Below are 26,353 nucleotides of genomic sequence, written 5' to 3'. Positions count from 1 at the left end.
GTCCTTCTAGGTACTTATTAACAGACAGCCATCACGCACTTTCAGACCGTCACGGGGCTTGAGACAAGGAGACCCGCTTTCTCCGTACTTGTTTATCATTTGTGCCGAGGTGCTCTCTAGCCTGATGAGAAGAGCAGTCGAAATCATCAATAGCTTGCACGGTGTTCGCATAGCGAGTTCTGCCCCTCCAATTTCGCACCTTTTATTCGCCGACGACAGTATCTTTTTCATGAAAGCATCTACAGAGGAAGCTGATGTTGTGCTTGATATCCTTCGGCAATATGAATATGCATCCGGATAGCTCGCGAACCTTGACAAAACCACAGTTTCGTTTAGCAAAGGCATACCGAGACAGAAGCGAAGTAACTTGGCGACAAGATTGGGTATAGTGGAGGTCGAGGAACAGGAAAGGTATTTAGGGTTGCCCACTGTTGTGGGTCGATCCAAGAAGGTGCTCACGGACATTTTACGCGATAAATTGAGTAAAAGACTAAGCGGTTGGCGCGGGAAAATATTGTCAAGGGCTGGTAAGGAGGTTCTCATAAAAGCAGTTGCCAATTCACTCCCTAACTATGTTATGAGTATTTTTAAAATTCCCGTCAACTTTTGTGACGAGCTTAGATCTTTAATTTCTCGATTTTGGTGGGGGCATGAGGAGGGGAAGAAGGGTATTAGTTGGATTGTGTGGAAAAGTCTATGTAAACCGAAGGGGCTAGGGGGAATGGGTTTTCGCGACTTCCATATGTTTAATGTCACTCTTCTTGGCAAGCAGATTTGGAGGTTGCTCACGGCTACAGACTGTCTTTTTTCGAGGATAATGCGTGCTAAATACTTTCCTAATGGAGATATGATGTCGGCTTCGATGGGCAGCTCACCAAGCTATACTTGGCGTGGGATGGTGGAAGCAAGGGAGGCACTGATGACGGGTTGGAGGAGATGAATAGGGAATGGGCAAACAACACGGGTTTGGTTGGATGCATGGTTGCCTGGGACACAGACGGGAAGGGTGATATCACCTCGGGTCCACGGCTTTGAGGAGATGAGGGTAGCTGAGCTCATGGAGGCAGGCGAGAGTGGCTGGAACCGTGAGCTAATGTCAAATATGCTGCTGCCCAACATTGAACGCATTATTAATATCCAGGTTAGTCCAAATATACCGTGTGATGCTTGGTACTGGGTTGCGGAAAAAGATGGGCTTTATTCTGTACGTTCGGCTTACCGTAGGCTAGCGGGGGAGAAGGAGGCAGTGAAGGTGGGAGGCGCTTCTGATTGGGAGAAAGAGAAATGGTTATGGAATCGGCTTTGGCAAATCCCGGTTTGGCCCCGAGTGAAGCTCTTCTTTTGGCAACTGTGCAGCGAGGCGTTAGCAACAAGAGCAAATATAGCGGCGCGTATACGAGGTGAGTGTTCCTTTTGTTCTCTTTGTAATTCGTTTTTTTGAGTCCGCGTTGCATTTATTTCGTGACTGTGCAGTGGCTAAGCGGGTTTGGGAGGGGCTGGGTATCGAGGAGGTGGAAGAGGGCTCGGGGGGAGGAGTGAGGGACTGGGTGGAGACTAAATGGAAGGAGCTTGGGTGTCGCGAGCATTCGGTTTTCATGGTAGGTTGTTGGGCTATATGGGAACACCAGAAAGGTGGTTTTTGACACGAGGGAGGTGGATCCGTGTGAGGTCATTCGAAGAGTGAAGGATGTGATGGAGGAAGTTGAAGGAGGGGGCTTCATAAGGAAGAAAGGAAGCGTGAGGGAGGCCGGGACTGGTGAGAGGAGGGAGCAGCTAGGATGGGTGGTTCCTCCACAAGGGTACGTGAAAATGAATGTGGATGCGGTAATTAAGGAAGGTGTGGGTGTTAGTGTGGGTGCTGTATGCCGGGATGTGAGGGGGAAGGTGATGTGGGGTATGTCCTTGGTGGTGGATCAAGAGTGGGAACCTCAGTTGGCGGAAGCAGTTGCGGTCTATGAAGGTGTTCGGGAAGCGGTGCGAAGACATCACACTCATGTTGTCGTGGAAAGCGATTGTTTACCTGTTGTCGAGGCGCTAAGGAAGGAGGTCTCGGGAAGAAGTAGTCTAGCTTTAGTTTTCGAGGACATTTTATCGCTTTGTAATTCTTTTGTTTCTGTTAGATGGGCGTATACTAGGCGTGCAAACAATGGTGTCGCTCATGCTTTAGCTCACTCTTTACCTTTTGTAGCTAGCAGAGTAGTTTGGTCGGATAGTCTACCACCGACCGTGAACAGTGTTGTTTCATTCGATTCTTTATCTATGCAGTAAAGCCTTCGGGCTTTCCTTTTCAAAAAAAAAAAATATAAAAGATGAGAATGGATATGTAAGATATAATTTATACGAAGACAAAATTTTATGCTTATTTACCAATAATGTCTTTACCCTTCAAAAATTCTTCCACATCGACCTACAATTTATGTTTGTTGGATTTGTTGACACCTTCTCATTGTACATGGGAAAGAACATAGATAAGTTTTTATTAGGAAAACAAACTAAAGCATAAGAGTTCATGTGAAATTAATCAAACATGATGAATCCACTATCATATTAAAAATCCTAGAGAACAAAACATAAACCAAATCACAATAACAAAATAACAAAAATCAGAATAAAGGGAGTTGACAACGTGCATGCATAGGAAGTTTTCGGTTTATATATATATGCATAAATTTTTTGGTTCTAATTCCAACACAAATTCCTAATAAGTTTTTTTTTTTTCCTATTTCAATACAAACTTAAATATTAAGAAATCTACTTTTATTAGAAAAATTTTACTAAAAAAAATGTAAGAAATCTACTTTTATTAGGAAAATTTTACTAAAAAAGTTGGATTCTCTAATATCGCTCGGAAAGTTGCTGCTTTATATATATACTAGATTTAATGTCCTTGCGATGCATGGGCCTGTTTATAGTATTCTATCGTGTATAATATACATATAGAGAAATGTTTACGGGTATAATTAAAAATTCTTGCTAAAAATATTTTTTGTGAACTTTTTCATGTCTATTCGATTAACCTTCTCTATTTACTTTTCACAAGTTACAACCGATTAAACTGATATATATATAAACTGATATATATTGTGTTGGATTAGAAATCAAGTGGATACACCAAAATATACTATATTTATTATATTATATAGTACTCCCTTCATTTATCTCTTAATATGTTGATGAGTATTTTAAACGAATAGATGCAAATGACATAAATATATCGATGAAGTACTCCGTAGTCCGTACTATATAATAAGTTCAATCATTTCTTAGATTCGTAGTAGTGTTATAGTACATTTTTTATTAAGCCCTTTCTTATCTTATGGGATCAATATATAGAGGATCATGTTGGACAAATTGGAATCGAAGTTGTGGTTTCTCATTAGCAATGCCATCCTTATATAATACAGTCGGTTCCTATAAAATAGGAATACTAATCAACGAGATATTATACCGTATCATATTGATAACGATACGATCTTATTTGCTAAATACAATATTATGCTAAATATTACGATATTATGCCTAATACCCCCCTCAAGTTGGAGCATGGTGATCAAGAATGCCCAACTTGCGGAGTAGATAGTTAAACTGAGTAGCTCCCAACGGCTTCGTGAAGATATCGGCTAGTTGCTCAGTCGTGGAAACGTGTGATGGCGTAATTAGGCCGTCGGTAATAGCATCCCGAACAAAATGACAGTCGATTTCTATATGCTTAGTGCGCTCATGGAAGACAGGATTCTGAGCAAGATGCAAAGCGGACTGATTATCGCAAAATAAACGTATAGAAGTAGCCAATGGAACATCCAAGCTGGCGAGTAAGCCTTTAAGCCACTTGAGTTCGCACACCGTGGCTGCCATAGACCGATACTCGGCCTCAGTGGAGGAGAGGGAAACTGTTCGTTGCTTTTTAGTTTTCCAAGAGACAGGCGAGCTACCAAGAAACACGAACCATCCTGTCACGGAGCGTCGTGATAAAGGACAAGTACCCCAATCAGAGTCACACCAACCAGAGACCGTAAAATCACTGTCGGTGCGCAATAAAATGCCTTGGCCAGGACTTCCTTTAAGATATCGAACAACACGCAAAGCGGCGTCCATATGAGCCTCACGTGGTTGATGGAGAAATTGAGACAACATGTGAACAGCAAAGGACAAATCAGGACGAGTCACAGCCAGATAGACCAAGCGACCAACCAATCGTCTATATCGTTCAGGAGCAACCAGTAAAGGACTCTGATCTGTGCCAAGATGAAGATTGGGCTCCATGGGCGTGGAGGCAGGCTTAGCACCCAGGAGACCTGTCTCGGTCACGATGTCAAGAGAGTATTTACGCTGATTAAGAAAAATCCCTTCGGCACTACGGGCAACCTCAAGGCCAAGAAAATATTTTAAAGGTCCCAAATCTTTCATATGAAAGCAGCGACACAAGTAATCTTTGAAGGCAGAAATGGCATACGAATCATTCCCAGCGATAACAAGATCGTCAACATAAATAAGAACATGCAATCGTACCTCGTTGCTGGAGTAAGAGAAAAGCGAGTAGTCAGAGTATGACTGAAGAAACCCATAATCACGTAAGGCACCTGCGAGCTTAGCGAACCAGCAACGAGGAGCCTGACGGAGACCATATAAAGACTTCTTTAATCGGCAAACCTTCCCTTCATGGCCACGACTGAAACCCGGAGGGAGCTTCATATAAACCTCTTCAGTTAAGTCCCCATGTAAGAATGTATTATGTACATCCATTTGGTGCAATTCCCACTTTTTGACAGCAGCGACAGCAAGAAAAGTTCGAACAGTAACCATCTTAACAACAGGTGCAAATGTTTCATCGTGGGCGATGAAGACACCAACCAGGGTCACGAATTGCAATGTTGAAGGATGTTGGTTCAACACCCGCAGTTATAGCAGCAAGAAAATTTCTGTGTCGACTAGAAAACTTATGACAATTAACATAATTAGCTAAAGTATAAGGAGTACCTGAGGGCGATGAAGACGGACTCGATGAGCTAGGAGAGGATGGACTTTGAGTTGTATCAAGCACGTAATCACGCATCCTGGAATTAGGAATTTTTAATCGATGACCACGGCCCAAAGCAGGCCCAGCCGTGGTCTCCTCACCCGTAGGCTCGACAGTGGGTGTAGGTGGCTCGGTGGCATCAGTCGTGGGAGGAAGCTCGGTAGTGCCAGGCGTGGAAGATGACTCGGGATTACCAGGTGTGGGAGAGGACGCGGTACTGGCCGTAGGGGCTACTGGGTCAGGCTCGTCATGAACAAATGGAATAGGAGGATCAATTGTGGGACACGGTAGACCCGAGGCAAATGGGAAAATAGTCTCATGAAAGACAACATCGCGAGAGACAAGAAATGTGTCCGTTGCTAAATCATATACTCTCCACCCCTTTTTATTATGGGGATAGCCAAGAAAAACACATTTACGGCTACGTGGCTCAAATTTATCTCCGCGAGTCTTTTGATTGTGAACATAGCAAAGACAACCAAAGACTCGTAAATTCGCATAAGAAGGAGACACACCCAGTAATACCTCATAAGGTGTCTTATGGTCAAGAAGAGCGGACGGAGTGCGATTAATTAAATAGGCCGCAGTAAGAATACACTCACCCCAAAAATGTTTAGGTAAATTTCCTTGAAATAGCAAAGCACGAGCTACATTGAGAATATGACGATGCTTTCGTTCGACACGCCAATTTTGTTGAGGCGTGCCAACACAAGAAGTTTGAAATTGTATACCATGCTGCAAAAAATACCCTGCCATGCAATTAAATTCAGTGCCGTTATCGCTGCGGACCACCTTCACCTGTTTAGAAAATTGTGTGTGAACCATGGCAAGAAAATTCATAAACATTTCTGTAACCTCCGTTTTGTCGATAAGCAAATAGACCCAAACTGAGCGTGAGCGATCATCAACAATAGTTAAAAAATATGTAGCACCACAGGATGAGGGAATACGATACGGACCCCATAGGTCACAATGTATTAAATCAAATATCTCAGAAGCAATATTGTCACTTAAATCAAAACTATTACGAGTCTATTTGGCAAGATGGCACACATCGCACACCGCACTTTTATTCAATTTATCAATACGAGCTAAAGGAACGAACTTTACTACTTTGTCACCCGGATGACCAAGCCGTCGATGCCATAAATCATATGAACCCACCGAGCCCACGGTATTGATCGTCGAGAGCTTGTCCTCTAACTGAAGCAGATAAAGTCCATCTCGTAGCTCACCTACTCCAATCATCGTCCTCGAGGAACGGTCCTGTATAAGACAATTATCTTTAGTGAATTGTAATGTATAATTATTGTCATTAGTTAACTGTGAAACAGAAATTAAGTTGCATGTTAAACTTTGGACAAATAGCACCCGATGAAGAGTAATCTTATTATTTAAGCACACTGTCCCCATGAGGTGTGCCATTACGTGCTTCCCATTAGGAAGACCCACAGGTCTAGGAGGAATTGTTTCCTGGGTAGCAAACAAAGACAAGTCACCGGTAATATGATTAGACGCGCCGGTATCGATAATCCAAGTATGATACGTACCAGACAACCTATCAGACGGTGCAATAGAATAAGAAGCAGTAGCCGTATCAACAGGAGCACCAGTCACGACATTGGCTCGTGCAATCGAGCCACCTTCACTATGGCCCGAGCTGCTGGTACCGGACCCGCCTGCTCCCTGCCCCTTACGCCGATGCAATTCCTGCAAAGTTCGAGGCCTACTACCCCACCAATCCGGGAATTTGTTGCGCTTAATAAAACACGAGTCAAGATCGTGACCATATATAGTACAGTGAGTGCAGTACAACTTACGACGCTCCATCTTTTCCTTTTCCCGAATAGCTTTCCACTCGGCTGGAGTGCGTGACCCCCCCTGGACAGCATAGGCGACAATATCAGGGACGTCCGACGTCGTCGAGGTCTCGCCAAGTAAACGTTCAACCTATAAAGCGGCATGATATCCTCGATTGAGGGTGGGCAGGGGTTCGAGTTGGAACTGTTGGGAACGAAGGTTGCCATATAAAGTACTATCAAGGCCCATAAAAAATTGGTGAAGCCGTTCGTTGTCAAGTCGCTTGACAGCTTGAGCGGAAATATCACACAGGCACCTCCCGCATTTACACGCGAAAGGGGGTTTACGAACAGCGATAGCATCCCACAAAGATTTTAATTTGCCATAATACGTTGTAACGGACATACCTTTGGTTTGCTTACAATTACCGAGTTCAGTTTTGAGAGCATGAAGGGATGTGCCATCGACGACAGAAAAACGCTCGGCCAGGTCCTTCCACAAGACGGATGCCTCCTCAACATATGGAACGCTTTAAAGGACAGTAGAGTTAATTGTATTCAGAAGCCATTGAACAATAGTGCAATTGACAACTTCCCATTGTTCAAGCATTAATTTGTCAGTAGGTTTGGAAACGGTACCATCGCAAAAGCCGAATTTCCGACAAGATTTAAGCGACATACGCATAGACCGACTCCAATCCTCATAATTATGACTCGTCAATTGAACCTGCGAGATTTTAATACCAGGTATATCTCCATTGCCGAGAAAAAAAGGAGAAAGGGGATCGATTTTGAAGGATGTTTCGGTTTTTTCTGGAATTTCGTCACCTGCCATGGAGGAAGATGACGGCGTGAGATTGTGTTTTTGTTGTTTATTTTTTTAGGGCTGGCTCGATACCATGTTGGACAAATTGGAATCGAAGTTGTGGTTTCTCATTAGCAATGCCATCCTTATATAATACAGTCGGTTCCTATAAAATAGGAATACTAATCAACGAGATATTATACCGTATCATATTGATAACGATACGATCTTATTTGCTAAATACAATATTATGCTAAATATTACGATATTATGCCTAATAGATCATGTTAAGTATTATTTGAGCCATATTATTTTTATCTCACTAAACATTAATATTAATGGGTCTATTTTAATCTCCATTTCAAAGGATTACACGCATACTAAATTATTTTACATATTCACTCTTATTGTTATTTGTATTAAGTTCTCATACAATATAATCAAATAATTGTTATAAACATCACTAATAATCTTGCCAAATGAACTTTGTACATAATCAAAACAGTATAGTAAATCAACAAAAAGTACGTAGTGTGACGATACGGAGTATTTGATAATTTCATTCATTGATACTCCCTCCATTCCAATCATTTCTATATATACATTTGTTTTTGTTTTTTTTTTGGTGAAATGTGAGTATGTATATATATATATATATATATATATATATATATATATATATATATATATATATATATATATATATATATATATATATATATATATCAAAAGAACTTCCCCAATTACAAAAAGAGCATATGGAAAACCAAAACAAATAACAACAACATTAACAGTCAAAACGAACAATCAGTAGAAACCCAGACAATCGCGGATTTCCATTTCACTCATTCCATCCTTACTCATACACCTCCGTCTGATTTGCAGCTGAACCATCTTCTTCATCCGCTCCACAACCACCGGAGGCCTCATCACACTTAGCTCAATCCTCGCATGATTCCGTTGAGCCCGGATAAGATATCTGTAAGTCGTCAAATCATAGCTAATGCTTTCTATTTCAAGCTATTTCGATTTGTAGTCAGTAGTTCATTGATATATATGAGTTATATTTTTATCAAATGTATAGAATTAATTAGAATGGAGGAAGTATTATTATACTCCGTAACTTAAAAGAACTCTCACCTAATGGCCGTACTATTTTTTAGGTGGTTTCAAATATATTATTGGGATACCTCACATACACTAATTTAATGTAATCTTGTTTATGAGAAGATTTGCTCACACATAAGTTATGTGTAACCAAACTCTTATTATTTGTATTATTGATAATAGTTCTATGAAAACTTCAGATTTGTTTTTTCCAGTAGTTAGACAGTAGATAAGATAAAATTGAGTTACCCATAATCATACAAAGTATTTGTCTTGCACCATTATAAAATTGTATCCACAACTTGATTGCTTGTTTCTAGTTGTTAACGAAGTATATCTCACTTGGATTTGAGTGAGTTGTAATTCCATCATTAACAAAATTATCTTTACAACTTTCTTTACCAAAAAAATATACTCCAAAATAAAATTTAAACTTGTATTAGAACCATGATCCCAAAACTAATACTCCGTATTTCGTAAGCATTAATAAGAGATAGCAATGTTAGAACTATAACAGAGTTTTTAAGATACTTGCTTTGTCCCACTTACTCGTATTAGTTTACCCTTCGTGTTAATTAAGTCGAAGGTAAACAAATGTATGGAGGAGGTAGTATTAATCTAAGGGTAAAATTAGCATGAATAACTGTTCGTAGCTATAATTTTATTTATAAAAAATAGCAGTGTTATAAGTCAGAATAATTATATCTAAAACCAATTAATTTAGGAGAACTAATTCTAAGAGATTAATTGTAATGAAAAATCCAACCTTGATGAAGTAATTGTCGTCAACATCGTCAATAAACTCGATTGATTATACATCATATCATGTAGTCAAACAACACATTATGATTTATGAGATTAATAACAAATATAATATACTCTTACTTATGTAATATAAAAATTGGACTTTTTATAATCGCTTGAAAAAAAACTCCATTTATATTGATAGATAAATAATAGATACTCTCTAATTTACGGTGATTGGATTCTCATCATATGCTTAATTTAACATGAACATTCGTTCAGACAATCAATATAGTTGTTCCGATGATCCTTCGTCCTTTAAGCATATGTTTTGGTACTTCATACATCCAATTTAACAAAATACATTATTTATGCAAAATTGTATTGACAGTTAAAAAAACAATGCCTAACTTAAACTTGGATCATTATTGTTGGAATAAAATCGTAACAACGGATGAACGACAGATTAAAACTGAAAGAAAAACAGGGAGAGAACTTATCGAAACAGAATAGCAGTGCCGTGGTAATGAAGCCACTGAATTGAAAACAATATCGGCACGACTCCGGTGGTTATCGCCTACACGACGTATGTTTCCCAAGGTTAACGCTGCAGCTTTCGTACTTGACCACTAAAGCAAGAAAGCCTTGGAACAAACAAATCTTTATGCCGGAAAACTCGGAAAATGTATGAAGGAGAGCATAATTGAGAAGAAAGAAGGAGAAGAGATTATGTTGTGTGTATTCGTGAAGTGAACGACTCTATTTATAGGGAAAAATAGAGTCATTACCTGGACAAAAATCACGATAATTAAGAGACGTAATTAAGGGATTAATTACGCTCCCTTAATCTCTGCAATCAATAGTCATAAAATATTTTGACTGTCACAAATACACTGAACCTGGACAAAGACCAAAAACACACAGCCCAAAAAGAGAATACAAGAGGGCATTTGGCCCGCCCCGCAGGGGCTCTACCCAAACCCAAATCCGAGCCCGAGCCCGAGCTCGAGCCGTGCCGGGCCGGCGCGCGCGCGCGTGTGTGTTTGGATCAGACTCAGAGGCCCAACACTCTCAACAAAAGCCTCCTTGGTCCAACTCTTATCCACTTGGGGAGAGAGTAGATATATAAATATCAACAAACTACTACTCCCCACCGATGTGGGAGGAAGGAAAAACTCCAAATGAGTTTTTGGCTTTACTTGAAGCCATTACTACCAACAATCCCCCACTAATGACGAAGAGAAAGCTAAAGAGATATTCCGGGTAAGGAAGGATTGGATACTTAAACGTTCAATGTCTTTCGACTTGAATTGACGTATTAGTGAAATGAGGCAACAACTTACTTTCAACAAGTGAATATCTTTCGATTTGAATTCCTCGTCGGACTTCGGTCGTTGAATTCCCCACAACACATATCATACCTTCAAAATCTGTTTTATTCCGCGATTTCTAAGTGTAACGCTTTAAAAGCCATGCGTTTAGCTTGGTTTAGGTGAGTGCTCTAGCGAGAATTTACATATTCACACATAGATGGTGGCTGGGCCATCACACCCCCAAAGGTAGCTCAAGTGCTTCTCAGTAGCACTTCTCACAAGAGCTATTAAGGACAAAAGTCCAACCTCAAATAAAAACATAATCCATCAAGTGCGTCTCAAAAGCACCACCAGAATTGGCTATGGATATCAAATGCCATAGTAATGAGCTATAGAGTCCATCAAGTATCACACTCAAACTTGATTCAAGGACTTAAGCCCCCATTCCCCTCGACGTATCAAGGACTACTCTCCTTGTTAACCCCTTAGTAAGGGGATCAGCAAGATTGCGTTCGGACTTCACATAGTCCAAAGCAATCACCCCATTTTTCTGGAGTTGTTTTACCACACCGTGCCTGATCCGAATATGTTGTTTCTTACCATTGTAGACATTATTCTTAGCAACACGATAGTTTGCTTTACAATCACGAGAAAGGGAGACTGGTGCAACTTGTCCCCCCCACATAGGCACGTCTGCTAGTAAGTTCCTCAACCAATCTGCTTCTTGACCTGCCAACTCAAGAGCAATGAACTCAGATTCCATGGTGGAGCTAGCTATACAAGTCTGTTTTGCAGACTTCCACGATATAGCTCCTCCACCCAAGGTGAACACATAACAACTAGTGGAATGAATTTCATCATTACCCGCAACCCAATTTGCATCACAATATCCTTCTAACACAAAGAAAATTTACCATAATGCAAACACAAATCAATTGTTCCTTTCGTGTATTTAAGTAAACGACGAAGTGCATTCCAATGCTCAAGATCAAGGGTTATGTGTATATCGACTCAGTCTACTAACAGCATAAGCAATGTCTGGTCGAGTACAGTTCATGAGGAACATTACAATTCCTATAATCTTAGCATATTCTTCTTATGAGACACTATCACCCAAGTTATTACACAAAGATATACTAGCATCATAAGGAGTTCTAGCAGGTGTAACATCAAAACTGTTAAACTTCTTCAACACTTTTTCAACATAATGTGATTGACTAAGGGATATACCACTTGGGGTTTTCACAACTCTAACTCCAAGGATAACATCAGCTTCTCCTAAGTCTTTCATCTCAAACCGTGATGACAAAAATTGTTTGGTTTTATTTACAACAGATAAATTATTACCAAGAATTAACATGTCATCAACATATAAGCATATAATCACACAATATGATCCAAACATTTTAGAATAGACACACGAATCAGAATTGTTAGTTATATAGCCATCGTCAGTCAAAGTGTTGTGAAATTTCTCATACCACTGTTTAGGTGCTTGTTTAAGACCATATAGTGATTTTCTCAGTTTACACCCCTTACTCTCTGGACCCTTTACCACAAACCCCTCGGGTTGCAACATATAGATCTCTTCATTTAGGTCGCCATTCAAAAAAGCAGTTTTACATCCATCTGATGTACTACAAGATCTTGAATAGCAGCCAAAGCAACAACAGTTCTAATGGTGGAAATTTTAGTCACGGGTGAGTAAGTATCAAAATAGTCAATATCTTTCTTTTGTGTAAACCCCCTTACCACAAGTCTGGCCTTAAACCTTTCTATTGTTCCATCAGGTCTCATTTTCTTTTTAAAGATCCATTTGCTACTAATGGATTTACTACCTTTAGGCAAATCAGTTAACTCCCAAGTCTGATTAGAAACAATAGAATCTAGTTCATTTTTCATAGCTTCTTTCCAAAAAACATCTATAGATCTCATAGCCTCATCATATGTTTTTGGATCATCTTCTATTAAAAAAGCAAAAACAAACTCATCAAAAGCACAAATATCACCTGCGACTTTAGATAAGTGAAGTCTGATAGCATCAGTTCTAACGAAATCACTCCCGTAGCTCTTTTCAATTCTGGGCCTTTTGCTCCTTCTTGGTTCAACTGCATGATCCACAGAAGTACTAGTACTCGCATGCATAGAACTGTCAGTAGGGTTAACAGGCACAGTAGAAACAACAGGGGCATCGGGTAGTGATACCGTTTCCTTCTTCAAAGGAAATACCTGCTCAAAAAACTCAGCATCTCTAGCCTCAGATATAGACCTGTCACTTAAAGACATGAACCTATAAGCAGAACTGTTTTGAGCATAACCAATGAAAACGCAGTCATAAGTCTTAGGTCCAATGGTTGGCCTCCTAAAGCTAGGTAAGCCTACTTTAGCCAAACACCCCCACACTTTAAGGTAACTTAAGTTAGGAGCATAACCTTTCCACATCTCATAGGGTGTCTTGTCTAATTTCTTATGAGCTACCCTGTTAAGAATATGACAAGCTGAAAGCACCGCTTCCCCCCACATATCATCAGAAAGGCCAGAACTTAAAAGCATAGCATTCATCATTCTTTCAAAGTTCTATTTTTACGTTCAGCTACACCATTCGATTGAGGTAAGTATGGTGGGCTCTTTTCATGTATTAAACTATTTTTTTCACAAAAATCTACTAAGTAACCAGAGCCATACTCTCCTCCTCGATCGGACCTGACTCTTTTAATCTTCCTATCAAGCTGATTTTCTACCTCAGTTTTGAACTTTATAAACATGTCCTCAGCTTCACTTTTATTTATAAGCAAATATACTTTGGTATATCTAGAAAAATCATCAATAAAAGTGACATAATAATGTTTATCACCTCTGCTCATGGTGTTTTTGAAGTCAGCTAGGTCAGTGTAAATTAACTTAAGAAGACTCGTTTGTCTAGTTGAAACAGGTATACTAGGTTTCTTAGCAAATTTGGCCTCGACACGACTAGGACACTTCTCAAGAGTTTCTGAAGAAAACAAAGAAATAAGCGACATAGATTTGAGCCTTTTAATCGAATCAACATTCACATGACCTAATCTACCATGCCAAACATCAATAGACTCAGCAATATAAGCAGAAGTAGAAGCATTATTATTAATGATAGGAGAATCAACGTTCAAAATAAATAAACCCCCACAGAGATAACCCTTGCCCACAAAATCCCCATTGCGCGACATTACAACCTTGTCAGCCTCAAAAACAAGTTTCACACCAGCTTTGTTTAGCAAGGCACCAGACACGAGGTTTCGACGCAAAGTAGGAACATACAAAACATTATTTAAAGCAAGAGTTTTCCCTGAGGTTAGTTTGAGAAAGATCTTGCCTTTGCTTGCGGTAATAACAAAGAAGAAGAGTTATCCATGTAGACACATTCACCATCAATAACATCTTCAAATTCAAGAAAGAGATCCTTGTTAGCACAAAGATGCCTTGAAGCCCCCGTATCCGTAATCCAATCACTAGCATTTGCAACCAGATTAGCCTCAACCACTACAGCAGCAATAATATCATCCTTTTCAGCAACATTAGCTTCAGCAGCAACTTTCTTTTGAGGACACTGATAAGCTTTGTGACCCGTTTTCCCACAAACATAGCAAACCAGATTTGGTTTCTGGATCTTTGAGGCAGGTTTGGTGAATTTCCCTTGACCAGCTTTTTTGGCATTCTGACCCTTGGTTTGACCCTGACCAGCTTTAGCCTTTCCCTTACCCTTGAACCTATCTTCTTTTGAAGACCCACCGGTTTCAACGAGATTGGCTTTGACAAAGTAGTAAGAGACAATTGGGTGACTTATCTTTCGGACGATTAGCTTCTTCACCCTCATGTGGCCTACTAGCTCTTGAAGGGACAAATCTTTCTTCTTATGTTTCAAATGGTTCCTATACTCATTCCAGGAAGGGGGGAATTTTTCTAGCAAAACATTAGCCAAGAAAATTTCATCTAGTTTCATTCCCTCATTAGTGACATCGGCACACAAGTTCTCATAAACATGAACTTGCTCCATAATTGGTTTGTCATCTACCATTTGAAACCCAAACCACTGCCCGACAACATATTTTTTCTTACCCGCATCGTCACCCCATATTTTTCTCTAACAATTCCCATATAGTCTTAGCAGATTTATGGACCGAAAATAAATCAAAGAGGGTATTCGACATATGAGTAAGGAGATGGAACTTAGCATTTTTGTTATCCTTATCATGTTTCTTAATAGTCTCCTCATTCGACTTAACGACAACGACGAAGGTGGGGTAGATTCTACACTAGCAGCGTGATAACAAAAACAGGAAGGTCGAAAAATAAAACATAGTCGATTTCTAATTGTTCAAAATACATAAGCAGTTTCTGAGACCATCTTTTGTAGTTCATACCGTCTAAGGGTTCCCATTTCGACAATTCAGACAGAATTTTGTTTGAGACGGCAGCCATTGTTACGACAAATAATATTGTTTTCAAATTGTTGGAATAAAATCGTAACAACGGATGAACGACAGATTAAAACTGAAAGAAAAACAGAGAGAGAACTTATCGAAACAGAATAACAGTGCCGTGGTAATGAAGCCACTGACTTGAAAACAATATCGGCACGACTCCGGTGGTTATTGCCTACACGCCGTATGTTTCCCAAGGTTAACACTGCAGCTTTCGTACTTGACCACTAAAGCAAGAAAGCCTTGGAACAAACAAATACTGTACCCGGAAAACTCAGAAGCAACAGAAGGAGAGCATAATTGAGAAGAAAGAAGGAGAAGAGATTATGTTGTGTGTATTCTGTGAAGTGAACAGCTCTATTTATAGGGGAAAATAGAGCTATTACACAGACAAAATCACAGTAATTAAGAGACGTAATTAAGGGATTAATTACGCTCCCTTAATCTCTGCAATCAATAGTCATAAAATATTTTGACTGTCACAAATACACTGAACCTGGACAAAGACCAAAAACACACAGCCCAAAAAGAGAATAAAAGAGGGCCTTTGGCCCGCCCCGCAGGGGCTCTACCCAAACCCGAGCTCGAGCCAGACCGGGCCGGCGCGCGCGTGTGTGTTTGGATCAGACTCACAGGCCCAACACTCTCAACAAAAGCCTCCTTGGTCCAACTCTTATCCACTTGGGGAGAGAGTAGATATATAAATATCAACAAACTACTACTCCCCACCGATGTGGGAGGAAGGAAAAAGTCCAAATGAGTTTTTGGCTTTACTTGAAGCCATTACTACCAACAATTATTACTCGTAATCATTGTATATCACAAGTAAAAAGATCTAAACCGTTTTATATAACTATATTGATAGCAGAATAATAAATTAGAATTTAGAAGAGACTTAATTATTGTGTATCAAATATCATTACTTGCAACGCAAAAAAGCAGTAAAAATATCATCATGTTAACTTTGTTATTACCTTTACAAGAATCACAATTTTTTGCACGAAAAACTATTGTTCTCGATGACATTACCAATGAAACATCAATCTTGCGTTCTTGCTCTTGCTCTTGCCCCTAAAAATATATGAAAAGCAATAATTAGACCTTTAAAAAACAATTGGACAATAAATTATATAACCAAGCTTATAATATTTTTTAAAAAAAAAATTGGTACACATGAATGCATCAAGAAAACAATATGCAAATAGAATAATAAGATGGAGAATAATAAGTAAGCATATGGCATATGCATCATTAGGAGATTGATGCATGACTTTTAGCACAATGAATTAGACGCATGAGAATTTTTTCTTTTATATATACAAAATAAATTAGGGTTATTTCATAACAATAATTCATCATATTGGTGGTAAGCAATAATCACTCCATCCTATTAATAATCTCAATTAAATCCAACCTAAGCACCATACCTTCTATTCTTCTAATAATGAACCAGCTGGCATTTTTTTATGTTTTTGTGTCTCAAATAAACCAAGTACTTGATTCATCACTTGAAAATATTACACGTAAACATCACATATACCAGCTAGGTTGTCTAAAAACTATCAAATATTCCAACATAAACTTAAAAAAATATCACCTGGTTCGTTATTAGAAGGTATTGTGCTTAGGTTGGATTTAATTGGGATTATTGATAGGATGAAGTGATTATTGTAGACCACCCATAAGATGGATTATTGTTATGAAATAACCCAATAAATTATTCTTTCTAATTCCAATACAATACAAATTCCATAATTAAGATTAGAATATACTTTCATTATTATCTTTTAACAATATTTTTATAGTAAATCGCTAGCAAATTTGGATATAGTAAATCGCCAGCAAATTTGAGTCCATGAAGGACTTGGGTTATGATAAACATTAGAATTATGTTGAAGGTATTTTCTAAAACTTGGACTCTGTAGTCGCTCGAAAAAAGCTTCCTTTAATAATATAGATAGATAGATATTGATATATTGATATACGCTATTGCTAAATCCCGCACGCTAGTTTGCTTAAATCCAACACATTTTACCGTAATTCCATAAATGCCCTTTGTAAAAAAAAATTAAAAAGACCTCTAAAAAATTGAAATGACTTCTATCTCTCTCTAAACCTAACCAATACCTTCATCTTTGACTATAATGGATCGTAATTCGCACCTATCAAACGTAAGTTCGTTGTTTCATCGGAATTTTTTTTATTAAGAGTCGTCTTTTAGTCGATTTAGTTGATGTTCTTTTAATTAAAAAAGGGTTTTTATTAAGAGCCGTATTTTAGTCGATTTAGTTGATATTCGGCACGAGACCCTACCCAGAACCAGGACCACCATAAAACCAACCATGAGGCTCTTTCGGTTCTCCAGGACCGATATTGGGATGGCTCAAATGCCCAAATGTGGGCAAGACACCAGTACAAGGTATTGCACATGGGAAGTGCGAATTTAGCATCCCAGAATCATTGAGTGGCAGTTTAGAGAATTCGGCATTAGAAAACTGCTCGTCCAGCGGCCGGTGATGTAACCAGGACTCTGAGGCCCTATTCTTTTGGACTTAATTTCATGCGATTCGATTCATTTCGATTAAGTTGATTGATTGATTACTCGATTGATTGATTGATTGATTCACTTGATTCAACTATATTATTGTAATTATTATTAGTGTTGTTATTATTATTAGTAACGTTATTATTATTAGAATCGTTATTATTATTACTATCATTACTATTATTATTATTATTATTATTATTATTATTATTATTATTATTATTATTATTATTATTATTATTATTATTATTATTATTATTATTATTATTATTATTATTATTATTATTATTATTATTATTATTATTATTATTATTATTATTATTATTATTATTATTATTATTATTATTATTATTATTATTATTATTATTATTATTATTATTATCGTCGTCGTTTGGTTCTTTGAAATATATATATTAATAGACAGCAGTGTATAATAACGAAATTTTTAGTTCAGAAATAGGAGTCATGATAAAATAAAAATAAAAATTATTAATGGCAATACATCAAATGCTTGCAATTGTGAAAAATGTTTAGATTCAACGCAAATTAAAAAGTTTAGTTATTCGGATCATCTACTTCCATATGTTCTTCTTCGTTGTCATTTTGCGGCACTCCATCTCCATGCTCTTCGGGATTGTTATCTTTCCAAATAGCTTCAGCTATATCCATTCTCACTTTAGACATAAGGCTCATTCGATCTTTATCATCCAAATTTGTATCTGTTCTCCCAATAACTGCATCATGTTGTACAATTGGGATACCAAGCTTATGCATTCGTATGAAATTATGAAGTGTGAAACATGAAACAATAATTGACATCTGATACTTTGGTAACATCTGGGGCATAGTTTTCAGCACCTTCAACCTTTTCTTCAATTGACCAAACGAACATTCAACTTTCATTCTAATGAAGAATGTCGGTAATTGAAATGTTCTAACATTCCTATAGGTGGTCTGTGCTTAAATTCCGACAAATGGGATCTAACGTTGGGATCACAAATAGGAGACAGATATCCAATAGTATAAAGATATTCGGATTCCACTAAATAGTACTTACCTATAAAGTAAAATAAAAATTGCGTGAGAATCGCAAAATAATGAGCTATAAACAAATAAAGAAAATTAGTTAATACTTACCTTCAGGTGGATGAGGAAAAACATATTTTGAGGCAGTTAGAGAATCTCGCCATACTGTAAGATCATGGGCACTCTCTTCCCAACCCATGTTGATAAATGTAAAAATCCTATCAAATGAACAACAACCCATCACATTCCAGGTCTTACGACCATTGCGATTTCAAAATGGTGTACCAGTACGAGCACTAATAACTGCTTCTATATGCGTTCCATCTATGGCACCAATAGCATCCTAAATAATAGTAATAATAGAGATGTTAAAACTCAAAGACATAAGGTAATAAAAAAAAAATAGCTAAATGCATGATGTGACACCCCACGATAAAGCGGAAAATATAACTAATAAATTAAAGCGGAAATTTGTGAGATTTTTAACACTTTTAAATTACTAGCTAAAGATTAACACGCGGGTGCCAAAAGAAATGAAACAAATATAACAATAGACAAATTTAGGTTATTACAACCCAAGTCTAGAAAACGGGGAAAAGATATCCCACGAATAAACATATAAGGGGTTTCTAAACTAGTAACTAAGGTCCAAGGGTTTAGTTCTCGCTAGCCCACACGTCTTCCCCACGTAAGCATCTTCACCACCTGTCATTCATGTAAACATGAACGCCACAGTCAGTGGGGAGTAACTCAAGGTTCTCCCAGCCACAATATGTCGAAACGAACATAACTGTGACACCCTTAAAAAAAACGTTAAATAAAGGCGTAAATTCTACAGAAAAACTGACAGGATATGTTTGTAATTGGTTCAACTAGCCAAAAACCTGTAATTTCAAAAATTTTTCTAAACCAATCACAACATTTCCAACATTCCCAAGAGGCGGGTGCCAAAACCTGCAATGCTAACGAACTAATTTACATACATAGCTAACGATAAGAAAATGTAAAGATACAAACCCAAAATAGAAAAGGGAGACATATGTCCCTTCAAATAATATACAAAACCAAAAGTTAAAAGGTTTACTATAAGAATAGCCAAAACTAGGTCCAAGGTTCCTTATGCTCACTAGCTCTGCTGCGTGACCCCAACAAAGCATCAACAACCTGTCAATCGCATTTTATACAAACACGAAAGCCACAATTCAGTGGGGAGTAACTTCGAGTCCTCCCAGCCACGAATCGTCAAAATTAATGTAACATGTAATGTAACATGTAAACAATATGATAAACAATGTAATTATCATGTAATCTAACCTATGACCCCTAAACTGACCAAACTAAACTATCATGTGAATCATATAACAAATAGTAATCCAAACTTTATCAACATCAGAAACCGCTTACATCTCACCTATTACAATTCATAAAGTCACCATACAAGAAAGGGCAATATATCAAAGACAGGCATAAGTTCTTAGCACCGTCAATAGTCACTCTGTAACTCGAGTCTATACCACGAGGTAGGGAAGGTAATCGAACCGGTATCTTGGCTCAGCGTTTAATATTAATAAAACATGGCCAAGACACAACACAACCTTAGCCTAAAATCTGCGCAGACCTAGACATGCGGATACACACCACCGCACCCAAGACCCACAATTTTTCTAAAACAAAGTGAGTACCCTAAGGAGTCCACCAAAGGGTTGGCTAGTACTTAAGCTGACCACTTACTATCAAAATAAGTAACGAGGTCATGCCCCAACTTGGATATAAATCCACTAGTCAGGAACACAAAGGCTATCAAGCAGTGAATATATACTCGTCAAAGACTATAAAGACCTATCTATGATGAAGGCCGAAATACTCACCTAGGACCTAGTCCCAGCTAGTCCCAGCTTGAATACTTTAGCCCACACCACACAAGACAAGTAAGACACCCACTTAACCACAAGAGGACAAAAAGTCCAACTTACCAACCTAAATGCTAACATTCTATCATGTGAAAGGCTATATAAATGTCTGTAGATACCCGTATCCGTCGATATTGGAATTTATAGAGAACCCGACAAACACCCGATGATGATAGGACACATGTATTCTTTAGTTGTCATTGTCATTATTTGGAGCTCGTTTTACGAGGTAGAATGGGCGTCGTCGATGAAGTATTTTATTAATTTAAATGATATTTAAATTAATGTTTTTTTTTTTTAAGTGAATTCATTTTATTAATTTAAATGATATTTAAATTAATGTTTTTTAGGGAGTTCGTTTTTTTAATTTAAATGATATTTAAATTATTGGTTTTTTAGGTAAATTTAATTTATTTTAAATTTATTTTCCCAAAGTTTATTTTATTGAAAATAAAATAAGTATTTGATTTGAAAAATCATTTTTATGAGAATATTTGATTTGAAAAGTCATTTATTTTAAATTGTTATTTGATTTGAAAAATCGTTTTAAAAGCGAAGAATTCGTTTTGGACACTCGTTTTTGAGCTCGTTTTTAGCTCGGTTTTTAAGCCCGTTTCCTTTGCGAATTGGCACGAATCTCGAGTACACTAACCCACCTAAGCCTCTACCCATCAACCCATGTTCGAACCCCCTCACAAGCAGCCCAAAATCTCGTTCAAAACCAACCCCAAGCAGCCCGCATAAAACCGAATCCCTCCCCTGTTTTGCAGCTCAATTCGCGAGCCCAAAACCCACTTCAAACACTACCAAGACCCGTACCCATTAACCCTAACCCATACCCTAGTATCCTACCCATATTATCCTAGCTTGATCACCAAGAAATCCCCCAAAACGAACCCTAGAAACCCCTCCCAAAACCGATGGACAGCAGCCATGTTCAATGAGCCCGACTGCTCCTTACTCCCTTTTAACCTATTTTAAACCCTTATAAATACCACCCCTTGACCATACAATCATTCCTCTAAGTCCTCCATACATCCAACCATCACCCACAAGCTTTAAACCTCAGAAACAAACCCTAAACATCCTCCAAAAACCCTACACAAAACCGACACACAAACAAAAACTGTTTGTGTGCCTCCTTCGAAAATCATCTCGTTCCTCCATCAAATCACCATAAAAATTCGAGTTTCTTGTTCCTAATTAGCCATACAACATCCATACACACATTAGATAAAGAATCACGAGCCAAATTGCCCTTGAGAGTACACGAAATCCCTCGAAAAACAGAGTGAAATAACACTCTGTTTTCGCGGTTTACTCTTGTCTGTCCAGTTCTGTTTGTGCTCGTTTTTCGTGCCCAATAACCCAAATCGAGCAGGGGTTGCTTTAAGATCCTTGTTCTCCTCTCTTTCTAGTTTTCAAAACATCTTTCGGATCGAATTTTCGTCGTGAAACGAGGGAGATATCACTGTTTTAAAACTGCTGTCCAGAAACTTTCCAAAACGCGCGTGTGCTTTGTTCTTCGTCGACGACGGCCTCTCGAGATAAAACCTACCTTCGATTACGACCCAAGACGGTGTCAACGATACATGTAGGTTGAGGGTGCATCAAATCCCCTTCTCTTCCTTTTTTTATTTCGTTTTTTATGCCTTTTTTTATAGCTTGTTTTTGTTTGTTTTTTGTTTGTTTATCGTTCGTTCTAAATTAACTATGAAACTAGTTAGTCCGAGTATGAGTTAAAGTACCACCATGAACACCCGCGTTGACTTGTGATGGGAAAAGAAACCGCTCCTTCTGTCGGTCGTACACCCCCGTCTCATTTACATATCCTCGTGTTCAAGGTAGGTCATAATTAAAACGAGTTGTCTAACTTTCATCGCTTTCGACCCCTTTCTTTCATCGTTACCAAATCGATGGACCCTAGGACCCGTTGCATGTTAGTTTAACCTCTGGTTGTTAACCTATGACATATTTAGATAACATTAATTTAATTTAATAACCTAATTAGACATAATAGGTGGCTTTGACGTAGCTTTATAAATCAACTAACGATTACGTAAATAATTGAATGCATCTTTCTTATCACTTGATTTCTCGCTAGCATAGGAGTGCGTGATTAGCACCTTCCTATTAACACTCGACGAGTAAGCGTTAATCTTATGATATTTGACCTAATTAGACCCTTTAGGCCGTGTAGAATGCACCATAACGCGACAATCAATCAACATCGTTTTTAACTCGTTTTCTGACCTTGTTTTCGATTCCTTTTCGCAATCATTCGATCTAACTAATGAATCTAACTTAGGAACTAGGTTGACTCTGGTTGGGCCGTGGTTGGCCGTGTGTTTGGCCGTGTATTTGGCCTCCCCTATTTCATTTGTTTTTGCATCGTTCGTTCTTTATTCGTTTTATCGCTTGTATTTAATTTATGTTTCTTTGAGTCACGTTTTGTAATCTATTTGTAATTTGTTCTCCTTTTTGAGTCAAAACCTTTTTTGAAAACCTTGGTTTTATTTGGTTAGACGGTTGTTCCCAATGCTTGTAAGAGCGTAGTAAACCGCATGTTGTTTAAAACAACATGGCCCGGTTTATGCTAATGCATGCTTTGGTGCATAGCCCAATGTCTAATCCGATGGGATTAAGTGAGGGCACGCAATACGAGGAGGGACCCACGGCCGTGTGTCATGTAGGCCGTGAGTCACTTCCCCCATGTGCACGGTTTTCAAGGCCGTTTGGCCGTGTGTTTTGTGTCGCGTTTTGAGTCGTTTGTAGCAATTGTATTTAGATCGAGTTGTATCTTTAATTTGTTGTTGTGTCGGCATGAAATGCCTGGTTGTAATAGGTAGATCCCAACGGCTCCCCATTCCCCCTTAAGCCTTGTTTGCTTCATTTATATGTTGCTTAGATCAATCAACTCACATGCTAAAACAACTTTGACAAAGTTAGTATTCATGCATCTAAAACGACATAGAAACTGTTGTCACATGATAGGGTTTAAAACAACGCTTTGCACATCATACATCGCAGAGCTATGACCTTGTTTGAAATCCGACACTTGACTTAGTAGAGGCCGTTATCGACGGGCGGGGTTGGGTGTCCTTATGGGCTTCCCAACACGTACCCTCACCCCTTACTCAAGATCTATGGTTTGTGGATCCGTCTAAATACCATTGGATTACGAGAGTCATTCAATTCGAGTGATATAGGGTACAAGTCTTTATCTTTAATCACTCGTAGTCGATTGGCTTTATGCTTTTCGATGAAAGGTGTAAAGTTGACTTGAACGGTTCCAAGTTCCCAAAAAACTTGGTGGCGACTCTAATTGGTCTTAATTCGATTCGAAAGAACCTCGAGTCGATTATGCCGGTGTGGATCCCTGGACGCAGCCTTCCGAGGGCCTTGTCCACGATTTGGCGACTCACATGGGAAAAGAGGACTAGTTACATTGTGTTTCTAGGGTCTTTTCCTCCGAGGTGAAACTTGAAAAGAAAGTGTTGGAAAGTAAAACATTACTCATAGTGCTACGATTCATGCATAAACCCTTAAGGACTTGCCCGGGCCGTCCCAGCGTTTCTTCGTGATGCGTGGGGGGCGACGTCCCACTATGCCAGGAAGCTGCACATTGCTCGCTTCCACTTCGCCTCGCGTGGTTCTTGGGAATGGGGACGATCTTCTAGGTACTTTACCTTAAGACACCTCGCTTTATAAGACCGCAAAAGGATGGAGGGCATAGACCTTCTTGTAGAAGACTTGCCGAGACTTAGAGATGTCTAGGAGCATACATCCTTATAACATGAGAATGACAATGTGCAATATGTTTTCCCGAGTCCTTTTTTTTCGAAAATTCCAAGTCCTTTCCAAAACCGAACTTTTGAACAACTTACTTTCAAACCTAGCATGATTTTCAAAACGCGGAATGCTGCCCAAATAGGACTAGAATTTCGGCCCAAATTGAGCTTTTATAGCCGGCATGCTGCCCATTTCAAATCTCGTTTTCAAATCAATCCTTCGTTTTTCAAAATCAATCCAAAATGTTTCTCGAACCTCAACCAAGCATGAAATGCGTCAAGTCGTGTCCGGGTCATGGCCATGTTAGGCCGGGTATGTTTTATTTTAAGGGTCTAGAACACGACCTTGTTGGGTCACCCAAACTCACCTCTTGGGCTTTGAGTCATGATGGTCGACCTTTTGGTCTAGAATAGTCCACAAAAAACGTCCGTGCTAGGCCCTTATGGACGTTTCACGCGAACCCCTGGGCTATGTTAGCCCAATCACGGGTTTGGTCACACCAAGTCCGGTTTAGAATCGAGTTATGACAGTTTGAGTCATGCCGTTTTGTCGAGTCTAAAATAAACTGACGTCTAAATCAAACCATGAGTCGAACCTTGGGTTAGTCTTTTTTAAGTCAGGTCTTTGTCGAGTCAAGTTGGAGTCGTGTCCTTACGTGTGCGGGGGCTCTTACTTTAAATATTGACTCAAGTCGGGGTTTTCTTGTAGAAAGGCCGCCCAAAACCCGACGTCAAGCAATGGAAGATGCTATCAACAAGCTCACGGAGGCCGTGAACCTCATGATGACCCGAATGGATGTGATCGAGTCTAAGTTGGTTGAAGATTCCTCTTCATCTACTCCACCTCTGACTGATTTGGAGAAACGGTTCAAGTTCATCGAGGACCGTTTGAAGCTCTCCCAAGGGAAGAATATCCACTATGAGAATGCTAGGGCCTATGCCCCAGTTCAGGACAAGTTGCCCACGAACATGGTACTCACTGACATCCCAAAGTTCAAGGGCACTGAAGATCCAGTCCACCATGTTAAGGCCTATAAAGGGTACTTAGCACTGAAGGGAGTACCTGCTGATATGCTCTCTGAAATTTTCGCCCAATCTCTGGGAGAACACCCAAACGCTTGGTTCTACAATCTTGACCTTAAGAACTTCCCCACTTTCAAGATATTACGGTGGAGTTCGTAAGCACTATCTTGACAATGTTGAGATTCAAACCAACATAAGAACCTTGGAGGTTATGACACAAAAGGAGAAAGAGGGCTTTACTGAATTCCTCGCAAGATGGCGCGCTGAAAGCGTGAAGTTAGCTAAGAAGCCCGACGAAGTTGAAATGGTGGATAAGTTCGTAAAGAATCTACGACCTGTTTTCGTAATGCTCAAATACCAGAATTTCGGTTCTTTCAAAGAATTGATAAGGATCGGGATAAAGATAGAGGACGATGTCCGAATTGCCGGGAGAAGCCAAAGGGATACCAAGGGGCTTCATCATCAAAAGCAAAAGCGCCCGCAGCGCCCACTTTGTTGAAACTGTCAATCTCCTAGATGGACAGTCAAAAAACCTCCGCGCCGAGGCTCCGAGGGTATTCAACGATATCGGGTGCACTTACGCCTATGCTCTCCAAAGGCTCATGGCCCAAGGAAAGTTGAAGCCCATTGGTCCAACTCCGGACCCTCCTGCTGATCAACAAGGCAAATGGTACAAACCGAATGCCTACTGTGCCTTTCATCAAGGGAAGGGACACGATCTTCGAAAGGTGCTTTAGACTAAAGCACGAAATTCAAGATATGATTGAGAACGGAGCGCTCCCAATCCCGGCCATAAAGCCCAACAACGTCACCAAT

The 26,353-nt window shown here is 39.1% G+C and overlaps 1 protein-coding gene across 1 annotated transcript; it reads left to right on the top strand.

Annotated features, from left to right (window-relative positions):
* Nucleotides 1–1,039: 1,039 nt before the first annotated feature.
* On the top strand, nt 1,040–1,643 carry LOC141631653 (uncharacterized). Its single transcript, XM_074444291.1, has 2 exons — nt 1,040–1,400; nt 1,474–1,643. The coding sequence occupies exons 1-2, from the start codon at nt 1,040–1,042 to the stop codon at nt 1,641–1,643; spliced, it is 531 nt and encodes a 176-aa protein (XP_074300392.1).
* The last annotated feature ends 24,710 nt before the right edge of the window (nt 1,644–26,353 follow it).

This window comes from Silene latifolia, chromosome Y (genome assembly GCF_048544455.1).
Source record: "Silene latifolia isolate original U9 population chromosome Y, ASM4854445v1, whole genome shotgun sequence".
Classification (NCBI taxonomy): Eukaryota; Viridiplantae; Streptophyta; class Magnoliopsida; order Caryophyllales; family Caryophyllaceae; genus Silene; species Silene latifolia.
This window is presented reverse-complemented; position numbering and strand designations above follow the sequence as displayed.

Coding starts and splice junctions, on each gene's coding strand:
- LOC141631653 (XM_074444291.1), top strand. CDS start 1,040: ATGAGGGTAGCTGAGCTCATGGAGGCAGGCGAGAGTGGCTGGAACCGT. Junction 1,401..1,473: donor TATAGCGGCGCGTATACGAG/GTGAGTGTTCCT, acceptor GTGACTGTGCAG/TGGCTAAGCGGGTTTGGGAG.